Below are 17,279 nucleotides of genomic sequence, written 5' to 3' on the forward strand. Positions count from 1 at the left end.
GAAGAACGAGAGAGAGAGAGAGAGAGAGAGAGAGAGAGAGAGAGAGAGAGAGAGAGAGAGAGAGAAGCGTAATGTATTAGGCGTTTCTGAGATAAATATCCCCTCAAGCTCTTGAAAAGTATATTTTGCAAAAGTTCTTATATGTGTATAATTAATTTATATAATGTGATCTGATTTGACCATCAGCAATTCTCTAGTGTACTGGAAAAGGAAGTATGATGTCCAATTCAAATAGATCCGCCGGTTGAGTTTACTCAGACATCATGATGAAACAAAAAATTGTAAAAATTAAATTTGAATTCATCCATTACTTTTGCACTTCGGATATTTGTGGGAATGTCGTTTCAAAGTTAGGCTGTATAATATATAAATAAGCGCTTAAATATCTCGGATCTACATTTAGATAGAATGAGAAAATCAGGATCATTTCTAGCATTCCTATTTGTAACTAATTTTCTACATGGAAACTTTTATCATATATACAAAAAGAAGGTGCAGTTTCTGAACAGATAATTTATTAAAAAACTCATACCTGTGAAATAATCTCATTTGACATTGACTTTGAGTTAATATAACTTATGAAAATAGAATATGATTTGTATATCTCTTTCAATGAAAAAAAAATGAGTATTACAAAAGAACATAGCTCGCTACAAACGTAGATTTTGCTGAGCAATAACATCTGTTATGGGGAGAATCTGGTTTAAGAGCCCGAAAAATGCATAATTTTTAGGAATTTTTTAAAGTAGGTAAAATAAAAGCAATTACTCCCACACTTTTAAAATATATTATTGTATATTTAAAATACAAAAATTAATTGTTTGGAGTAAAAATATGGCCATTAATCTGGCGAAATAGGAAGATGCTTGTAGCGCCTCGCGGCTGCAGTTGGTCCATTGTATACATTTTAGAGAGTGTAAATCTTGTCTGAAACAAACGATTCAAAAATTTTTATTAATTTTAAATAATTATCTTCTAAGTGAACCCAAAAAACCGAAAAAATAACAAAAATTGAGAAATGGACACGATTCTAAAAAAAATTTCATTTTTCATAAAAAAAATTTCGCTTTTTTAGTATAAAAAACTAGTCTAATTTTATTTTTTTAATTTTGTTTTAGGTTTACTTAGTAAAGAAACAGGTAACAAACAAAATGGGCTGAGGTGGAACTCAATCGGTTAATTAGATTTTTCTCTATCGTATACACAAATTTGAAAAACACGGTTTTGAGAAAAACGCTTTTAAGATGACACAGCAACAATGGAATAATCAAAGATGTTACTCGATGAGACGCTGTCTCAGAGCAATAGACAGTAAATTATTGCAGAGTTTCAATTGATATAGAATGGAGTTCATCTTCTTCGCGCGCGTGTAAAAGAGAGAGAGAAAGAGAGTGACAGTGTATGTGTGAGGGATAAATTACTAAAAGTTGATCTCCGTTACTCGCACACCGCTCGCGCGCCTTAATTCCGATGAAAAGCAGAAGGGAGTCGTTGCCAAATGCTCGAGTAATTACCGCCGCTGCGGTCACGCTAATCTATAGAATATTACTTGGTTAATGCAGCTCGCGGTTATACACAGCAAAATTGAATTCAATGCCAAAGCTCGAACTCGCAATCTCGAGCCACCGCACCAACGGACGGGCCGCCGCATCACGCCGCCAACTCGCTCGTTTGCTTCCTCCTCTTTTGCTCCCTTTCGCCCTTCAACCTTGTCTCCCGCCCTTCCTCTTCTCTCTCTCTCTCTCTCTCTCTCTCTCTCTCTCTCTCTCTCTTTCCTTTCCCACTTCCCCGCTGCCGTTGCCGCTGCCGCCGTACGCCGCTTATCTCTCGTATCGATCGCTAATACAAAGTCGTGATTCTGGGAGCCGATATATCTCACGCTCGCGGCGCACCGCAAAGTTTCGTTCCGAAGTGCGAAGTGGGTTCGCGCGAAGCGAGAGTGGATTGCCGGATACCGCGCGCGGAGATCTTCCTCTTTTTTCCTCTCCCTCTCTTTTTCTCTCTATCTTTTTTTCTTCTCTCTTTCCCTCTTTGACTTTTTCTTTCTCTCACAGCTGCGAATTCGCGAGAGACAGAAGCAGGCTGCCGCCGGCGCGCCGCTCTTGCGTTAGCGCCGCTGGTCTCTCAGCGCGGGAAGGGGGTTGCATAAATATTATGCAAATATATCCGAAGCACCCCCGTGTTACAAGGCGCGCGAGCGCGAGACCGTTACGTTCCAGCCGCCGCCGCCGCCACCAGCACCGCCACCGCCACCGCCGCGGGACTCCGCCGAGCGCGACGCAAAGTGTCGTTGCTTATTTCCAACCGACGAGATATGCGCGACTCGCGTGTTCCCTTATCATTCGCCAAGATAGCTTGCACTTTGCATACGCGGCATAATTCAACGCCAAACCCACTCTTTCCCAGCTCCCGCCAGCCCCGCATCTCTTGTCCTCCTATCCGCAGTTCTCCTCTCCTATCGCTCCCTATCGCCCTACCCCGACCGCTCTATCGTGCCTTATAGCGACGGCGCTCCGCCGCTTCTTACCTACCTCGCTCTCTCATCGCAGCCCTCTCTCCCCCTTACCTCCCCCTCGTTTCTCTTTCCTCTCTCTTCTTCCTTGCTTGCTTGCTTGCTTCCTTCCTTTCTTCCTTCCTTCCTTCCTTCCTTCCTTCCTTCCTTCCTTCCTTTCTTCCTGCGACCTCTTCTCTCTTACACGACGACCCTCGTCGCCGTTTCTGCGCAGTTCGATCTACGGTTGAACACGCTGCGAGCTTCGAGACTTGGAAACGAGCCGAGGGTAGGTAGGTAGGTAGGTAGATCTTGAGTAAGGCGTCCTTCACACTGACGGATACGCAGGCGTTCGCGAATTCGTGTGGGGAACCCATCTGTGCGTACACTTACAGCGACGACGCGACGCGACGGACAGAATGGATGGATATTCGCGATGAATTCATTTTACCGTGACGAACGATGGTAATAAGCGAGGACTCCTCACGACTCTGCAATCCACTCGTTTACCCACTGGCGGCAGACGGCGAACGATTGTGGAGAGCGCGCCATCGGTGAGCTGCGACACATCGCGATCATCCCCGCGTGGCAAATTTTCCCCACGCGACGTGTCGCGCGCAAAGTACCGTCGATAACTCGTCGTTATCAAATTTCTAAACGCCCGTGTGCTCGTTGGAACAGGTCCCTCGTTGCATCAGACGGTGTTCAGAGAGTTGCGAGTTTCCTTTAAAACTCTGAGCTGAAATTATGCAGGAAGATGTCGAGGTAGGATAATTGGATCGGTGAGAGGCCACGAGTGTGCCAAATAGAGTAAGACGATACAATACGTCTCCAGTTGACAAAACGTTCCTTTTCTCGGAAACGTAGAAATGACGCAAGAGTAGCATATTCCGGCTTTTAGTACGTCTTTAATCAGGATATAGAGCGGATTTCAATGTCGTAGCGCTCTGTTACCGTTATTGTATAGATCATATTTAAGTTTTGTCTAATTTCGAATAACTCCTCGAAGAATTATCGAATTTGAAACAATTTTTTTTAATTCTTAAGAGTTAAGTCTGTACTTTAAGGAACATTTACTACATTTTGAATTTATTCTCTTCTTCCTTCCCTCTTGCGCCGTCTTTATAGAAGTGAGGACATGGTATGTTTAAAAAAATTGTATAATTCAACACACTGTCAGTGGAGCGGAATGAATTCTTCTTGCAAATTCCATAAGAACCATAGGAAAATGTAGATTTTCCTTGCTAATTAAAAGAAAGGAAAAATTTGTATCTCGCAGAGATACGGTGTATTAAAGTTACCTATGCATTTTTGTTAATTTACCGCCAGCATTATCCGATACACAGGCGCACATACACATATACAATACATAAAACAATACGTGAAATCCGACCGGTAACTTCGCCGTGGTGCGCATAGGATAATACTAATACTGATTTTAATTAAACAAAAATTTATAGCTAACTTTGATACACCGTAACTCTGCGAAAAAATCGTACAAATATGTTTTTTTCTTTTAATTTACAGGAAAAGTCTATACTTTGTGACAGTTTACCAAAGAACAATTTGCGAGAAAATGCATTACATTTCGCAGAATATATCAAGTTGTGCCATTTTTTGGAAACATAACACGTCCTTATTTTTGAAAAGCCAACAAGAGGGGGGATGATAAATTCGAAATGTAACAAATGTTCCTCAAAGTATAAGCTTTATTCTTGAGAATGAAATATTTTTTTTCAAATACAATAATTTTTCGAGGACTTATCCTCATTTGAAGTTCGGCTAAATTTTTACATAAAAGTATCTATATGATATTTGTGTTTGACGAATATATATCGAAAAAAACTTTTAATGCTGCAAGCCGTATTCAGGTGCGAAATTCATGATTTAGTTGGATACGGCTTATAACATGCAGATGTTATTTATTCACGTGAAAACTATTTAAAATAACTATTAAATTTGATCTACGTTTGCATCTAATTTATTATCTCTGGTGTTTTATGAATGAGACAGTTTGTACTACAGAAATTATAAATACACCTCATATATGGTATGTGTAATATACTTCACTAACTATGTATGTTATGTAAAAGAATGAGGCAGGATTATGCACGAGAAATTTTGCAACTTTCAGCTTTTATGAAATCAGTCAGAAATCAGATGACGGAAACTATTATAATATAATATTAAAAGATGATTGAATGCACTGTTCATTTTATTTCGATTGGTTGCATAAATAATGTGCACAGTTAGATGTTCACGAGCCATCTTCTTTATATTATATACGAAAGAGGCATATTATCAATAGGCTTAGGGCGTCTAACATAACAGGAATGTTGACAAAACGTTCTATTGAAGGTTAAAAAATATATTCTTTTGTGTTTACATTTCAATTTGTGATAATTTCCGAAAATAAATTAAAGGAAGAATGTTTGTAGTTGAATAAATTAAAGTTGAAATAAAGATAAATAATATGAAAATTGACATTTTATTGGTCTTTCTTGGCCTTATTGTACAGTTTGCTCTACTTCTTACAGTTTTGCTCTACTTCTTTTCCTTCCCGAGACGTTTCGCTACGATCTGTATAGGATTCCTATTTCGTGCCGCTTCAGATGTTACGGATTTAATGTCTTCGGTGTCGCGACAGCAATGGAATCATTTATCGTCGAAACAATTAGTCTTCGTGTTGAAGATCTAATTTCATTACGGCTTAATAACGAGAAGTATGCCAATGTTAAACGATCCAATAATTTGTCATGACATAATTTCTTAGTTTCGTCGATGCTGTCATATGTGTGTGTGTGTGTGTGTGTGTGTGTGTACATATATACCAATATATCACATATATCAATATATACATTGATCTTTCAACTCCCAAGCGGGGTGAATTGTTTGTCCCATAAATGATAATTTTAAAATAATTTTGTCGGAAAATTCTGATAATTATTTTACTAAAGATATTCTATATCAACACATAAGTAAAAATTAATATTGTATCACATTTTCGCATTCATATGTTTATTTACTAAATTTCCATACAATTTTTGATATCATAAACATGCTATTACACGAAAAATTTTCTAGAAGCTGCTCGTTCCACTTGAGAACTCGTGTCTCGGAAGCAGACATGGGAATCGAAGTGTTAACTAAAAATATCAAATCAAAGATAAGCTCAGAAAAATAACATCTCGACCAGATGCTGAGCTTGAAATCTCCGAGCTTCAACCCTCCATCTTCACGAGAAGGTCGATGGCGACAGCGAGATCTGAAATCGCGGTTAACTTTACGCGGACTTGATTTGAAAAAAAGTTTAATTTAAAGTTACATCGCGCAACGCGATATTTTATTCGAGTGGCTGTCCGGCTGGCAAACTCGCGGTAGATCGCGAGACCCGAGTCGAGCAAAGCGGGTAATTTCCGTGACATTTTCCATATCACTAATTCGCGAGAATTCGACGACAACTGCGCGGGATCACGCCGTGGAAAATAATAACTGCTTTTGAGTGTGAACGAGACCTAAAACGTCAAGGAGATTGCCTGGCACGTGAAATATCCGTATAGACGCTGGGCGAGGTGGCGGGCGGATATCGTAGCCTCGCTGCGAATACTCGAGCGCTTTGCCCATCTTGTTGGTAACCACTTGGCTTCTTCTCTTGACGAGGTCTTTTCATTCCCAGCGACCATCCTACAAAATTGGAGCGCAGGGAGGATAGTGCACGCGCGCGCGTTCGCGCGCGATTCGCTCGCCGCTGGGGCCGATCTTTCCTCGGGAATTTACGAGCATATGATAAGAGTGCAACGAGCGGTGATTCTTTTAAATGAAGAACGACGTAAATATTGGATGCCGCGGCATCTTGGGGAATTGTTGCAGTCGTCGGCTGTAGCTGCACGGAAGAGAGAAACGACCGTGGAACGTTTGCGCGGTGCACGCCGAGGAAAAGAGAAGGGAAGGGAGGAGGAATAAAATAGCGACAAAGTCAATCGGCTGAATTAATTGCCGTGAATTGTTATTCCTCCGTTCTGTGTGCTTGCGATTATTCGATTACAGTCGCGTTGACGATCAAATTTTTCGCGTCGAAACATAATCAAAACTGCTGCTTTTTTTTGTCCGCCGATGTTAACAATCGTGATAGGAATTTCTCAAGATTTTCCCGGATACAATATAAATTTCGATTAGAGTGTTCAAGTTTGTTCCAAAATTGATGATTCCATTATGATACCCGTGGAAAACTCCATTGTTACCTCAAACGTGAACTCTCCATCCAGATTTAAAACAGGAATGCTATGAAAACTCGCATGCTTTTTTCATTCAGAAACGTCGTTGATACCAAGCAGAGAGAATCTATTTTTATATCAACTGTTACATTCAATATAGAATAGGAAAAATAAAAAAATATATAAATATATAAATATAAAAAAATAAATATATGTTATATATAAATATAAACAAATAAATAAATAAATATATATATATGTTTTTTTTTAAACACTGAGTATTTTACTAAATAATGTAATTATTTGAAAGCTCAACGTATATTTTATTCAATTATATTGTAAAATAGAGACCAGAAAGGATATTGGGAGAACGTTTAATTTCTCATTTAAAATTATGTGTAAAATATTATACTTCTAACTAAATTATTCTATTATTTTGGCAAATTGAAATAGAATGCCCGAAACGGTATAGCAAAAATAGGTTATTTTATTACTATATCAATCGGCAATTACTTCAAATGTGAATTATTTATTTAGATTTAAAACAGAAATAATATAAGAACTCGCACTATATTTTGAATTAGTAATATTGGTATATTTTTATGGAATCAAATGGAGAAAATCTCATTTTTATATAAACTGTTGAATTCAGAATAAAGATTGAAGAATAAAGATTGAAGATTCAAATTTAGAATAAAAATTGAAGAACGAAAGAATTAAAATATTTTAGGGACACTGAATATTTGCATTTTATATTTATACCTGTAAAGAATGCACATACTTAAAGTGTGTTTCATATATTTTGTCTAATACCAACGTACAATAAGAAATAGGAAAATCCTTAGGAAAACGTCAGGGAAAGAATAAATCACATCTGTTCTGATTTCTTATTTAGAAAGACGCCTGTTTAAAACATTACGTTTTTAATCTGAATCTGCGGGAGATTTCCCAACTAGCAACCACAATTTTTTTTCGGAGATTGAACTGGATTAAAACTAGATCCCAAGAAATTTTTCATGTGCATATTTGTTTGAATGACCGCAATCGTGGATTCTATTGATCCGAGCGATTTGCTGTTTGATGCGAAAACGAAAGCTGAGCAGTGAAAAGTTCTGTTTTCGATTGTGTTATACTGCAGTAAAAATATCCTATGTATTAAAATACAAAAGCGGGATCTCTCACACATTATTACTTTTACTTTTACAATGATATTCGTTACTATCAAAAGTTTGCGAATAATTTCGTTTGTTACTATTCGAACGAAACTTTCCGCTTTTCTCTCGTAACTACGGAAAAAGTGGCCAGTAACGGGATATGTGTGTACGTCTGTAAAATAGCTCGAACGAATAGAGGCAAAGCTGAAGACACTTTTGTCCAATTCCATTAATATTGTCGTTGGACCGCTTTATTCGTCGCGAAAAACGAAACTCCCGGCCGGCCTTGTGGGCCGTCAAAGGCAGCGGGCGAGCAAACTAGTTTGTTTTGCATTGTGTGTTCGGCAAATATTAGTGCGTTATGTTTAAATTTACAGAGCCGGATGAATTAGAGTACGCTTCACCTTGTTGTTGTTAATCATAACTTCACGTTTCTACGTAGTTTGATAGGTTTGTGTATCTACGTCGTCGATACACAAGCGAAGAGGAGGGCGCAACGTCTTTACATATTTATCGCAAGCGCAGACTCTAACTTGATTTCAACGACAGGCAGCAGCAAGTCGCGCCACTGCTCTACAGTCGCGATTCTCTAATTAACATGAAAAGCGTGCGCGTCGTAGAATTGCGCCCGGGCGAAGAGAAAAATTGCATTACATTCGGCCCGACGAGTATTGTTATTCCCGTGCTGCTTTTTAGTACGCTGGCACGATGCAAACGGAGAGAGAACACAGAGTGGACGGAACCGAAACACACAACCCTGCGTTTACAGCTGCTCTGTGTGTGTGTGTGTGTGTGTGTGTGTGTGTGTGTGTGTGTGTGTGTGTGTGTGTGTGTGTGTGTGTGTGTGTGTGTGGAAGGGGGGAAGGGATGAGTGGGTAGGTGGTGGTAGTGGTAGCAGCAGCTCCGCGAAGCTTTACACCGTCCATCTAGATGCGCACCATCGATCGTCGCTTCCGCTAAAGTTCCGTAAATTACAGAGTTCAGTTAGTCCTACGGATGAATTATTCTTGCCATCATCGTTTCGCGTTTACCTTTTAACAGCGCCGATAGTTTTTCCGGACTGTGTTTGAAGGCTCGTTGCGCGACGCGTTATACCGTTAACGCGTGTTCTCTCTCTCTCTCTCTCTCTCTCTCTCTCTCTCCCTTTTTCCCCCTCTTCCCTTCCTTCGTCCGCTGTCTCATCGATGTGGACTTTTTAAAAGCGACTGTTTCAACTTCGAAATCGCCTCAGACGTTGTACACGTCCTCGTCCTCCGTCCGCGCGTCCGCGCTTTCGATTGAAATGCAATTCCCTAGTGGCGCTCGCGATAGAATTTATTTTCCCCCACTTGCTCGCTGCTGTCCGTAAAAGAGAGTATATCTTGAACAACGGCGAGCGCGCGTTTACGGAGAGCTCGGAAGCATTGAGATTGCGAGCGCTGAAGACCGCAATGTTGTCGAAGGAAATCCACGTCGTTATTACGCAACCATAACAGTGTGGCGAACGAGATCGCGCTCCCTTACACGTAGGAGAGATCGTACATGTTCTGAAGGATAATCGGTTGCACGAATTGGTCGGTCGGTTGAACGCAGTTGAGAATGAGGAACAAAATGAGATTCTAGACAGAGAAGATTAAAGCCAGAGTCCCGGGAGAAAATCAGTGTTATCGCGATATTTAATTCACGAAAAAAATATAGGAATGGCAAAAATAGACAATGAGAAAGCATATAATGGTACATAGTAATAATGATACGAATTATATGTATTATACAGAATATCCGGTAATTCATGAAGGAGCCGATTAAGTCAAACTGAACAAAAAATTTTTCTACCATTTTACGAACAACCACATAAAATTTTGAGTTATTAATAAAAAATGAATGATCACGCGCCATACGGTAGATGAACTGTGATGGCGATGTTTACCGCTGTATACTTGTATATTAAGTCAAACTGAACAAAAAAGTTCTATATATCATTTTTCAAATTACTATGTAGATATTTAGTTATAAATTAAAAAAGATTCGTGCATTATTGTGCACAACTATACACTAATCTTCTTTAATTAATATTTAAAAATTTATGTGATCATTTGGAAAATGATAGAGGACTTTTTTGTTCAGTTTGACCTAATATATAAGCATACAGAAATGACGTTATACGTTGGCCGCATATAGCGGCTAACGTCGCCATGACAGCTCATCTATCGCTTCTACAACTCTATTTATGATGCATGATAATTCACAAATTTTCTTTGATTAATAACTTAGAATGTTACATGTTATTCGCAAAATGGTAGAGGCATTTTTAGTTTTACCTAATTTATCTGTACAACGCAGCTCCTCTGTCGGTTACCGGGCACCCTGTATACGTATAAGATGTTTCAGAACATATGAATTTTACAGAGAGATTCTCTGGTCAATTTAGACGCAATTTTTCTTTAGATGAATTGTCAAGGAATAACGTCATTCTTTATGACGACTTTTCAATTTAATCGATTTTAAGAAAAGGAGGTTCTCAGTTAGAGATACTGAGATAAAACATTTTGTAGAACTTATTTAGTATGTTATCTCCATGATTCTTAGATTAGTGTCATTATCCGGATAAATGCCCAAATAACTTGGAGATTGGATAATTCCACTATTTTCTTGAAAATTTGTTAACATTTAAAGATATAAGATGAAACTTTTATTTTTGGTCGACTTCAAAAACAAATTTTTAATAAATAAGTAAAAAGTACGAAATAAGAAACTTTCAAAGAAGGTAATAAACCGTCTTTAAAAATTTTAAAAACCCTGAAAAAGATTAAATATAATTTTGGATAAATATTCCTGCATACCTATAATCCTATCATAATATTCTAACGATATTAAAAATTAGCGTGCAAAATTAGATAAGTAATTAATTATATTGTTATATGCAGATAAATAATAAAAAAGGAATTATTGTTGATTTAATCAGTCAAATTTTCGCAACTACCTCTAATATTGTTAAAACATTAAGATAAAATATATATATAAAAGGAATAAATTATTTTATACTCTTCTTGAGGTTTCTGAGGGCGATTTATTTTTCATTAACAAAGTGGCTTAGTTTTGTAACTAAGTCCCGAATTCCAATTTTGTTAAAATTTACTTAAACTTGCGAACTTTTTGAAATCTAAGATATAATAATATGCTAGATATTTATTATTAAATACCGTAAAATATTCGCGAATACTTCAATATAGCACTCTTTGAGCACCGATCGATCCGTCTGGGCTTCGATAAAGACTAATTCTAAGCGCGGCGATTTGTTTGTACATCGCGTAAACAGGATAGATAGCAGTTTGAAAAGAGAAGAAACTTTCTCCGGAAAGGTTTTTGTTAGGGCTGCTTACATGATACATAGGCGATCGCGGGATTTCATACCGTTGATATTTTAGCCCAGAGGGAACTCTGGCGGGGAAAAAAGCGTATTGAACAAGAGAACACGACGGAAATTGATGGAAAGGATTAATGTTGCATTCGTCGAAATTAAACAAGATTGGCGCGAAATTCCGAGAACGCGAAACTCAATTTTCCAGCGACGATGCGGCTCGCATCGATGAAAGGTTGATCGACACTTCGAAGTGGAGGAATTAAGTAAAATTATATTTTGCCTCCCATTATAATCGTGAGCATATTTCTGAGCATATTTCTGCATACATTCATGCATAACGTTTTTCTATATTTCTATTTACGGAATATATGTTCTGAAATGTTAAGAAATTAATTTTCCTCAATTCAAAATTTATTATCTCATTACGATATCAATTAGGAACTCTATATAGAAAAAAGTATGTGATGCATATAACTAGAAATGTTTAGTTGTGAACAGTATTAGTTACATCATTTTAATAATTTTTGTGCGATGGTAATATGTATTAGAGCAAAGTAGCCAAAAACGACATAGGCCTCTTAAAGCGACATATCTCTATATCTCATATATTATATGTATTATATATTATATATATTATATATTATATTATATATTATATATATTATTATATATATTATATATATTATTATATATATTATATATTATATTATATATATTATATTATATTATATATTATATATATTATATATTATATGTTGTATTTTATCGAAACTAATAAATGTAATTTGTTTTATCAGCTAAGTAAAAAATCCATACTTGGTATATTTCTTATTCTTTTATATGTTAAATTATCAAATATCGAGTTTTAGAAATTCGCAAGTTTTATTTCTATGATTTTCATTGGCCAATAGACTAAACAGCGATAATTATCTTTTTGTTCAATATTATGTTCTTCTATATGCATTTGGCTTTTGTAAAAATATTTTTTGAATATTTTTATCTTCGTCACTTTGTATAACTTGAAAAATTTTATAAGAATGTGTCTTAAAGTGACATATCTGCAATATGCGATAGGTGAGGTACTCTGTGATTAACATAATCGGATTCTCCCATTGTGACGTGACATTTGTTTATTTTAAAGTTTAATTTTGTTTAGTTCAAAAATATAACATATGTAAAATATGTGAAAAATGAAAAAGATGGAAATGTCAAAGATATGTTTTTATTTAATTATATTTCCTTTTTGTAACATTATATTCTAAATAAATAAATATTATTCAACCATTAAACGCATTAATGAACTATTTATTATCAAATATTATCATATATGCAACATGTTATATAACTTCCAATAGGTATGTCGCTTTTGGCATCTATTTTTTTGAACTCCATTTTCGTGCGTTTTACAAAAAAATATTTTTTGTTTTAAATCTAGAGATAATTTCAGTAAAAATATAATATTATCTGATAGTGAGTACTTCCAACTACACACATATATATATATATATATATATATATATATATATATATATTTACATTTATATTTTAAGTTTTATATTAAGACATAACCTTCAAAAATAAAGTAGTATATCGCTTTTGGTTTACTTACCTTTACTCTATATGTATATTGATATGCAACATTAACTCAGTTATTTTGGTGCATCAACTACATTAATGTAGTTGCGCGCGATCTGGTCATGGCAAGCAGAAATCGGTTGGAGTGACATTTATCATAGATATACTCTAGCTGATGCAACTAGATATCGTCACTGCTGCTACGTCAATAACTCAGCAATTGCTCTGTGGTTGTAGCAACCACATAATTAGTTGTTCCGTATGTTACTATTAAATCAGGTTAGCACAATCAGATTTAGGTGTGAGCCAAATATACTGTTCTTTTTGTATTCTTAACCCAACCATAAATTCTGTACCTACATTATAACGGAAATAATCTGGGAACTTTTTTTCGATTAGTGATATCGGCATGGGAGTATATTTTTATGTGAGGTCAAAGAGGGAATTTTATTTTTATACTAATTCTTTTATTTAATAGAATAAGAAATAGAAAATTAGAATTTTTTAAAAATATTAACAATATTAACAATATTAATATTAAAATATAACAATATTAAAAATATTAAAAATATTAACAATCAATAATTTGTCGTAAATTAACGTGACATACAATTCATCTTCTTAACCTATTTCTTTGCCTATTTTTATTCAGATTAATTTACAATAAATTATTGGTTAGAGCAAAAGGAGAGTGCACGGAATATCTTACAAATTTGTTTAATCGATTGCAAGTGTTACTTTATGGATACATATTTTTATTTTAATGTATTTCGTAAGAATTTTTAGCATGAATTTTCTCACTTCTGACGTCATTAAAAAAAGATAGACAATGCGAGGGACCAGGAGTCTTAACCACTGAATTTTGAGATGTTTATCCACACAGGTTATCCGTTGTGATATATTCGAATTTGCATATCGCTCGAATTAAGGGATAACGAACGACCTGCGAGACGAATTATCGCATTTATCGGAATGCGCGTATACAAACGCGGGAATGTGTAAGTTCGATTTGATCCACCTGGTAAACGGCAATAAAAAGCGCGCGGCGAAAGTTTAATCCGATACACGGTTAAATTAATCACCCGAGAGAAAGTTCGACGGGAAGGACAAGCGCGAGCGGAGGAATAAGATTTATCTGTATCGGTTGCGACTTGTATCGACCTTTTAGATTGCTTCGACTTTCGTTTCGATAAACTTTCAAGCCGCGACGCGCGCGCGCGCGCCTCGTACCTCGCGAGGTAACTTTTCCGTGGATAAACTGTAAGACGCTATTTGAATACGGAAACGTTTTCCGTGTAGCGGTCGCGAATGTAACTGTTTGGGAGTTTGGGCAACGCGAGCTTCGCTCCTTTCAGTCTCTCTCTCTCTCTTCCTTTCTAGCTTGCACCGACATCTCGCACATTGTAAGCTTTTCGGTACGCAACTTACATCCAAGTTAATTGGCCAGGTGCGATTTAATCTAGGGAAAGAGAAAATAGAAGAAGCCGCGTACATGCGGCTTTTTTCCTTTTTCTCTCTCTTGTTTTTCAGTGGAGACGGCCTCCGCTCGACGATGAGACGATAAAGAGGTAATACTTCTTTAAATTGTCGGTAGTCGCGGGCCTCTGAAAGCTGTAACTTCGTTTTTGATATAGCATAAAATGGGAATTAAAGTGATGCGTACTACATTAAAAGAAAAGAAATTATTTCACTATTAAAAATAACTGTACGGTAGAAGGAATACGGTTGGGTCATATATAAATCTAGTTGTCAGCCAGATTCAGTAGTAAGATATAGAATAGTTAATTATGTTGCAATCATAAAGCAATTACTGATTTATTGGCGTCGTAGCAGTGACGATATCTCTAGTTGCTCCAACCAGAGTATATCTATGGTAAATGGGTCACCCCAACCGATTTCTGGTTGCCACAATCAGGTCACGCGACTATATCAACTATATTGATATAGTTGATGTACCAAAGTAACTGAATTATATCAACCATACACGTTACAATCTCACAAAGATAACTAGGCTAATACAACCATGCTATTCGCAACTAAATATTTCTAGTTGTGACCAGCCGTCCTGAATTTTGCGGAACATCCGTATAGCTCTTTATAGAAGCACCCCGAAAATACCTTAGCGGGACTTGTTCCGATTTTCTTGTCAAGTAAAATATATAATATAATATATTATTATTACGTATTTTATTTATATAATAAAAAAAAAGCAAATTTTATGTTGATTTTCTATTGCTCTTTTGTGTTTCGTTGATGCTTAATCTTTAATTGTGTTTTAAGAATTTTATTAGTTTTGGACAAATGATTTATATTAAAAAAATAATAGAAGCCTATGTATGTTCTATTCATTGTTTACTTAATAATGAATTAACATTTTATTTATCTATTTACACAACATATCTTAAAAATTAATATGTCAAAATATACTATATATGTATAATAACTAAGAAGAGACATACGTTAATATTACAAAGTATTTTGTGACCAATGAAAAAATACCGATTTTTTGGTTGCGCCCCAACTTTTTAAGGTCGATATCCTGAAATTGTCTAATTGATCATTTAATATGCGCTCTTTTTTATGTACACCTAAGATTAAAAAATGGTTGTTTCTCAAAAGTGTTGCAGTTTAATTAATAAAACTTTCGTTCCACAATAACCCGCGACTAACAGAGAATTAAGCTCGAAGTGCCGTTTAATAACAGCCGCGGAATAACGGAAAGCAGCATTTCACGGTGAACACACGTATGGCACTCGCGCGAGTCGTTGGCTCGAAAATTGTCGCTCTGATTTCCTCGCCGATTACCTGCGCGCGCGAAACCTGGAATGCCCGTAGAGAGCACGTAACCCCATTGTGTCCTCTCGGCCTTTAATAGCACGGCTGGCGGATCGTGGAATGCACGCGCGGCAGCGCCGCTTCCCGGAGTAAGGTGGCATCGTCCGGAAAACTCCCGTGCGCGCGCGAGGACGCGCGCGAGAACGGAAACGGCGTATCATGCGGCCATATCGCACCGTGGAAATACACGTTTCGCCTGGCGACTGCATGCGCGTTCATTCCGGCGTGCATTCCGGCGGCGGACGATTCACGGTCCACGATGATTTCATGAATGGTGGGGCCGCCGGCCGTAAAAAGCCGCCGCTGGGTCGTACCAGTTGACTCCGATAATTGCGAGCGCTCGAGCGGAGATCAGAGGGCAAAACGAGCCGACATTAGCCTGTTAGCCTATTAGTCCGAGTCAGCGCGCTCCTTGCCACTCCACCATACACGATACACCCGCAACACCACACATGCTTCCCCTTTTCTCTCTCTTCATCTATCTATCTATCCACCTATCTCCTGCCTCCCCCCCCCTCTCTCTCTCTCTCTCTTTGTTCTTTATTCCCGGCCTTTGCCTCTGTTGTACGGTCGTATCGCCTTTTTTTCTCAGTCTCAATCTCTCTCACTCACTCGCGTCTCTTCTCTCTTCGAGTACGAACTTTGCGAACTGACGTATAATTACGGCATTCAGAGAACAAAAGGGAAACTTTGCGTACAGTTTGGATATCGGGCCTCCCTGTACACGATGTGCACACCTTACGATTCCCGTTACGGACGCGCGTCGTTGTTGTATGTACGAGGCGTGCTCTGGAGCGGAAACGAAGCGGGTCTACAACTTGCAAGATACACTCGAAATACAAAGTGTCTGGGGGCGCGCTTTCCGAATTATAGACTCGGCCGGTTTGAGGGCGAGAGAACTTTATTAGTCTTCGAGCGCTCAACGGATTCGGGACTTTAGGATCTCTCGTAACCAACACCTGTCCCTGCCATACCCGCCGCAGGAGACCCGAGTATCTCTCTTGCGCACATACTCTGTGCTTTTCTCTCCGGTAGTAGCGAATGTCGCTGGCGAACGTTCATTCTACTCCCGAGCTCCAGCTACTATTTCATTCTGTCCTCATAGTCCTCCGCGTTCGTCTCATTTTCTCCGGTATTCCACATCGTTGCCTACACGGCCAGCGCCGCTATGCACACGTGCTCTCTCTCTCTCTCTCTCTCTCTCTCTCTCTCTCTCTCTCTCTTTCTCTCTCTCTCTCTCTCTTTCTTCTCCCCTGCCTTCTCTCCTTCCCTTCCTCTTTCTTCCTCTATCTCTCACATGACGCACACCCTAGGCGAGAGTAATCGCCGTGTTGGTGCTGGTGCGTCGACGACGAGGACGGAGGCGAGAGAAGAATGCGCGGCATCTCCACATCGCGCATATCTCGGGCCCGGAGTGTTACATACTTAACGTCATCCTACGTGAGTTTCTCTTGCCGATATGTAATCACTAATGTGCGGTAATCACTCGGCATCCTCACAGCGACACATACTCGCACATCGCGTCGTCTTACTCTTGTTCACAAGTCGACGAAGGGATGGTAGGTAGGTAGGTAGGTAGGCCGGGGCGCGCGGGCGAGCGAGACAGCAAGAGAGAGAGAGAGAGAGAGAGAGAGAGAGAGAGAGAGAGAGAGAGAGAGAGAGAGAGAGAG

The 17,279-nt window shown here is 38.1% G+C and overlaps 1 protein-coding gene across 4 annotated transcripts in view; it reads left to right on the forward strand.

Moving 5' to 3' along the window:
- LOC116843614 (semaphorin-1A-like) overlaps nucleotides 1-17,279 on the forward strand; it is a 711,737-nt gene that overhangs the window by 220,754 nt on the left and 473,704 nt on the right. For 3 of the 4 annotated variants that reach the window (XM_032814175.1, XM_032814150.1, XM_032814158.1), the window contains one exon: nucleotides 1,119-1,139. The exons of the other annotated variant lie outside the window; for it this stretch is intronic. In XM_032814175.1, the coding sequence (XP_032670066.1) occupies nucleotides 1,119-1,139 (21 nt within the window). The remainder of the gene's footprint in view (nucleotides 1-1,118; nucleotides 1,140-17,279) is intronic. 4 annotated transcript variants of the gene reach the window in all.

The sequence above is a fragment of the Odontomachus brunneus genome, unplaced genomic scaffold (genome assembly GCF_010583005.1).
Source record: "Odontomachus brunneus isolate Ranch 3 - 2012 unplaced genomic scaffold, Obru_v1 Obru_scaffold_003, whole genome shotgun sequence".
NCBI classification, from domain to species: Eukaryota; Metazoa; Arthropoda; class Insecta; order Hymenoptera; family Formicidae; genus Odontomachus; species Odontomachus brunneus.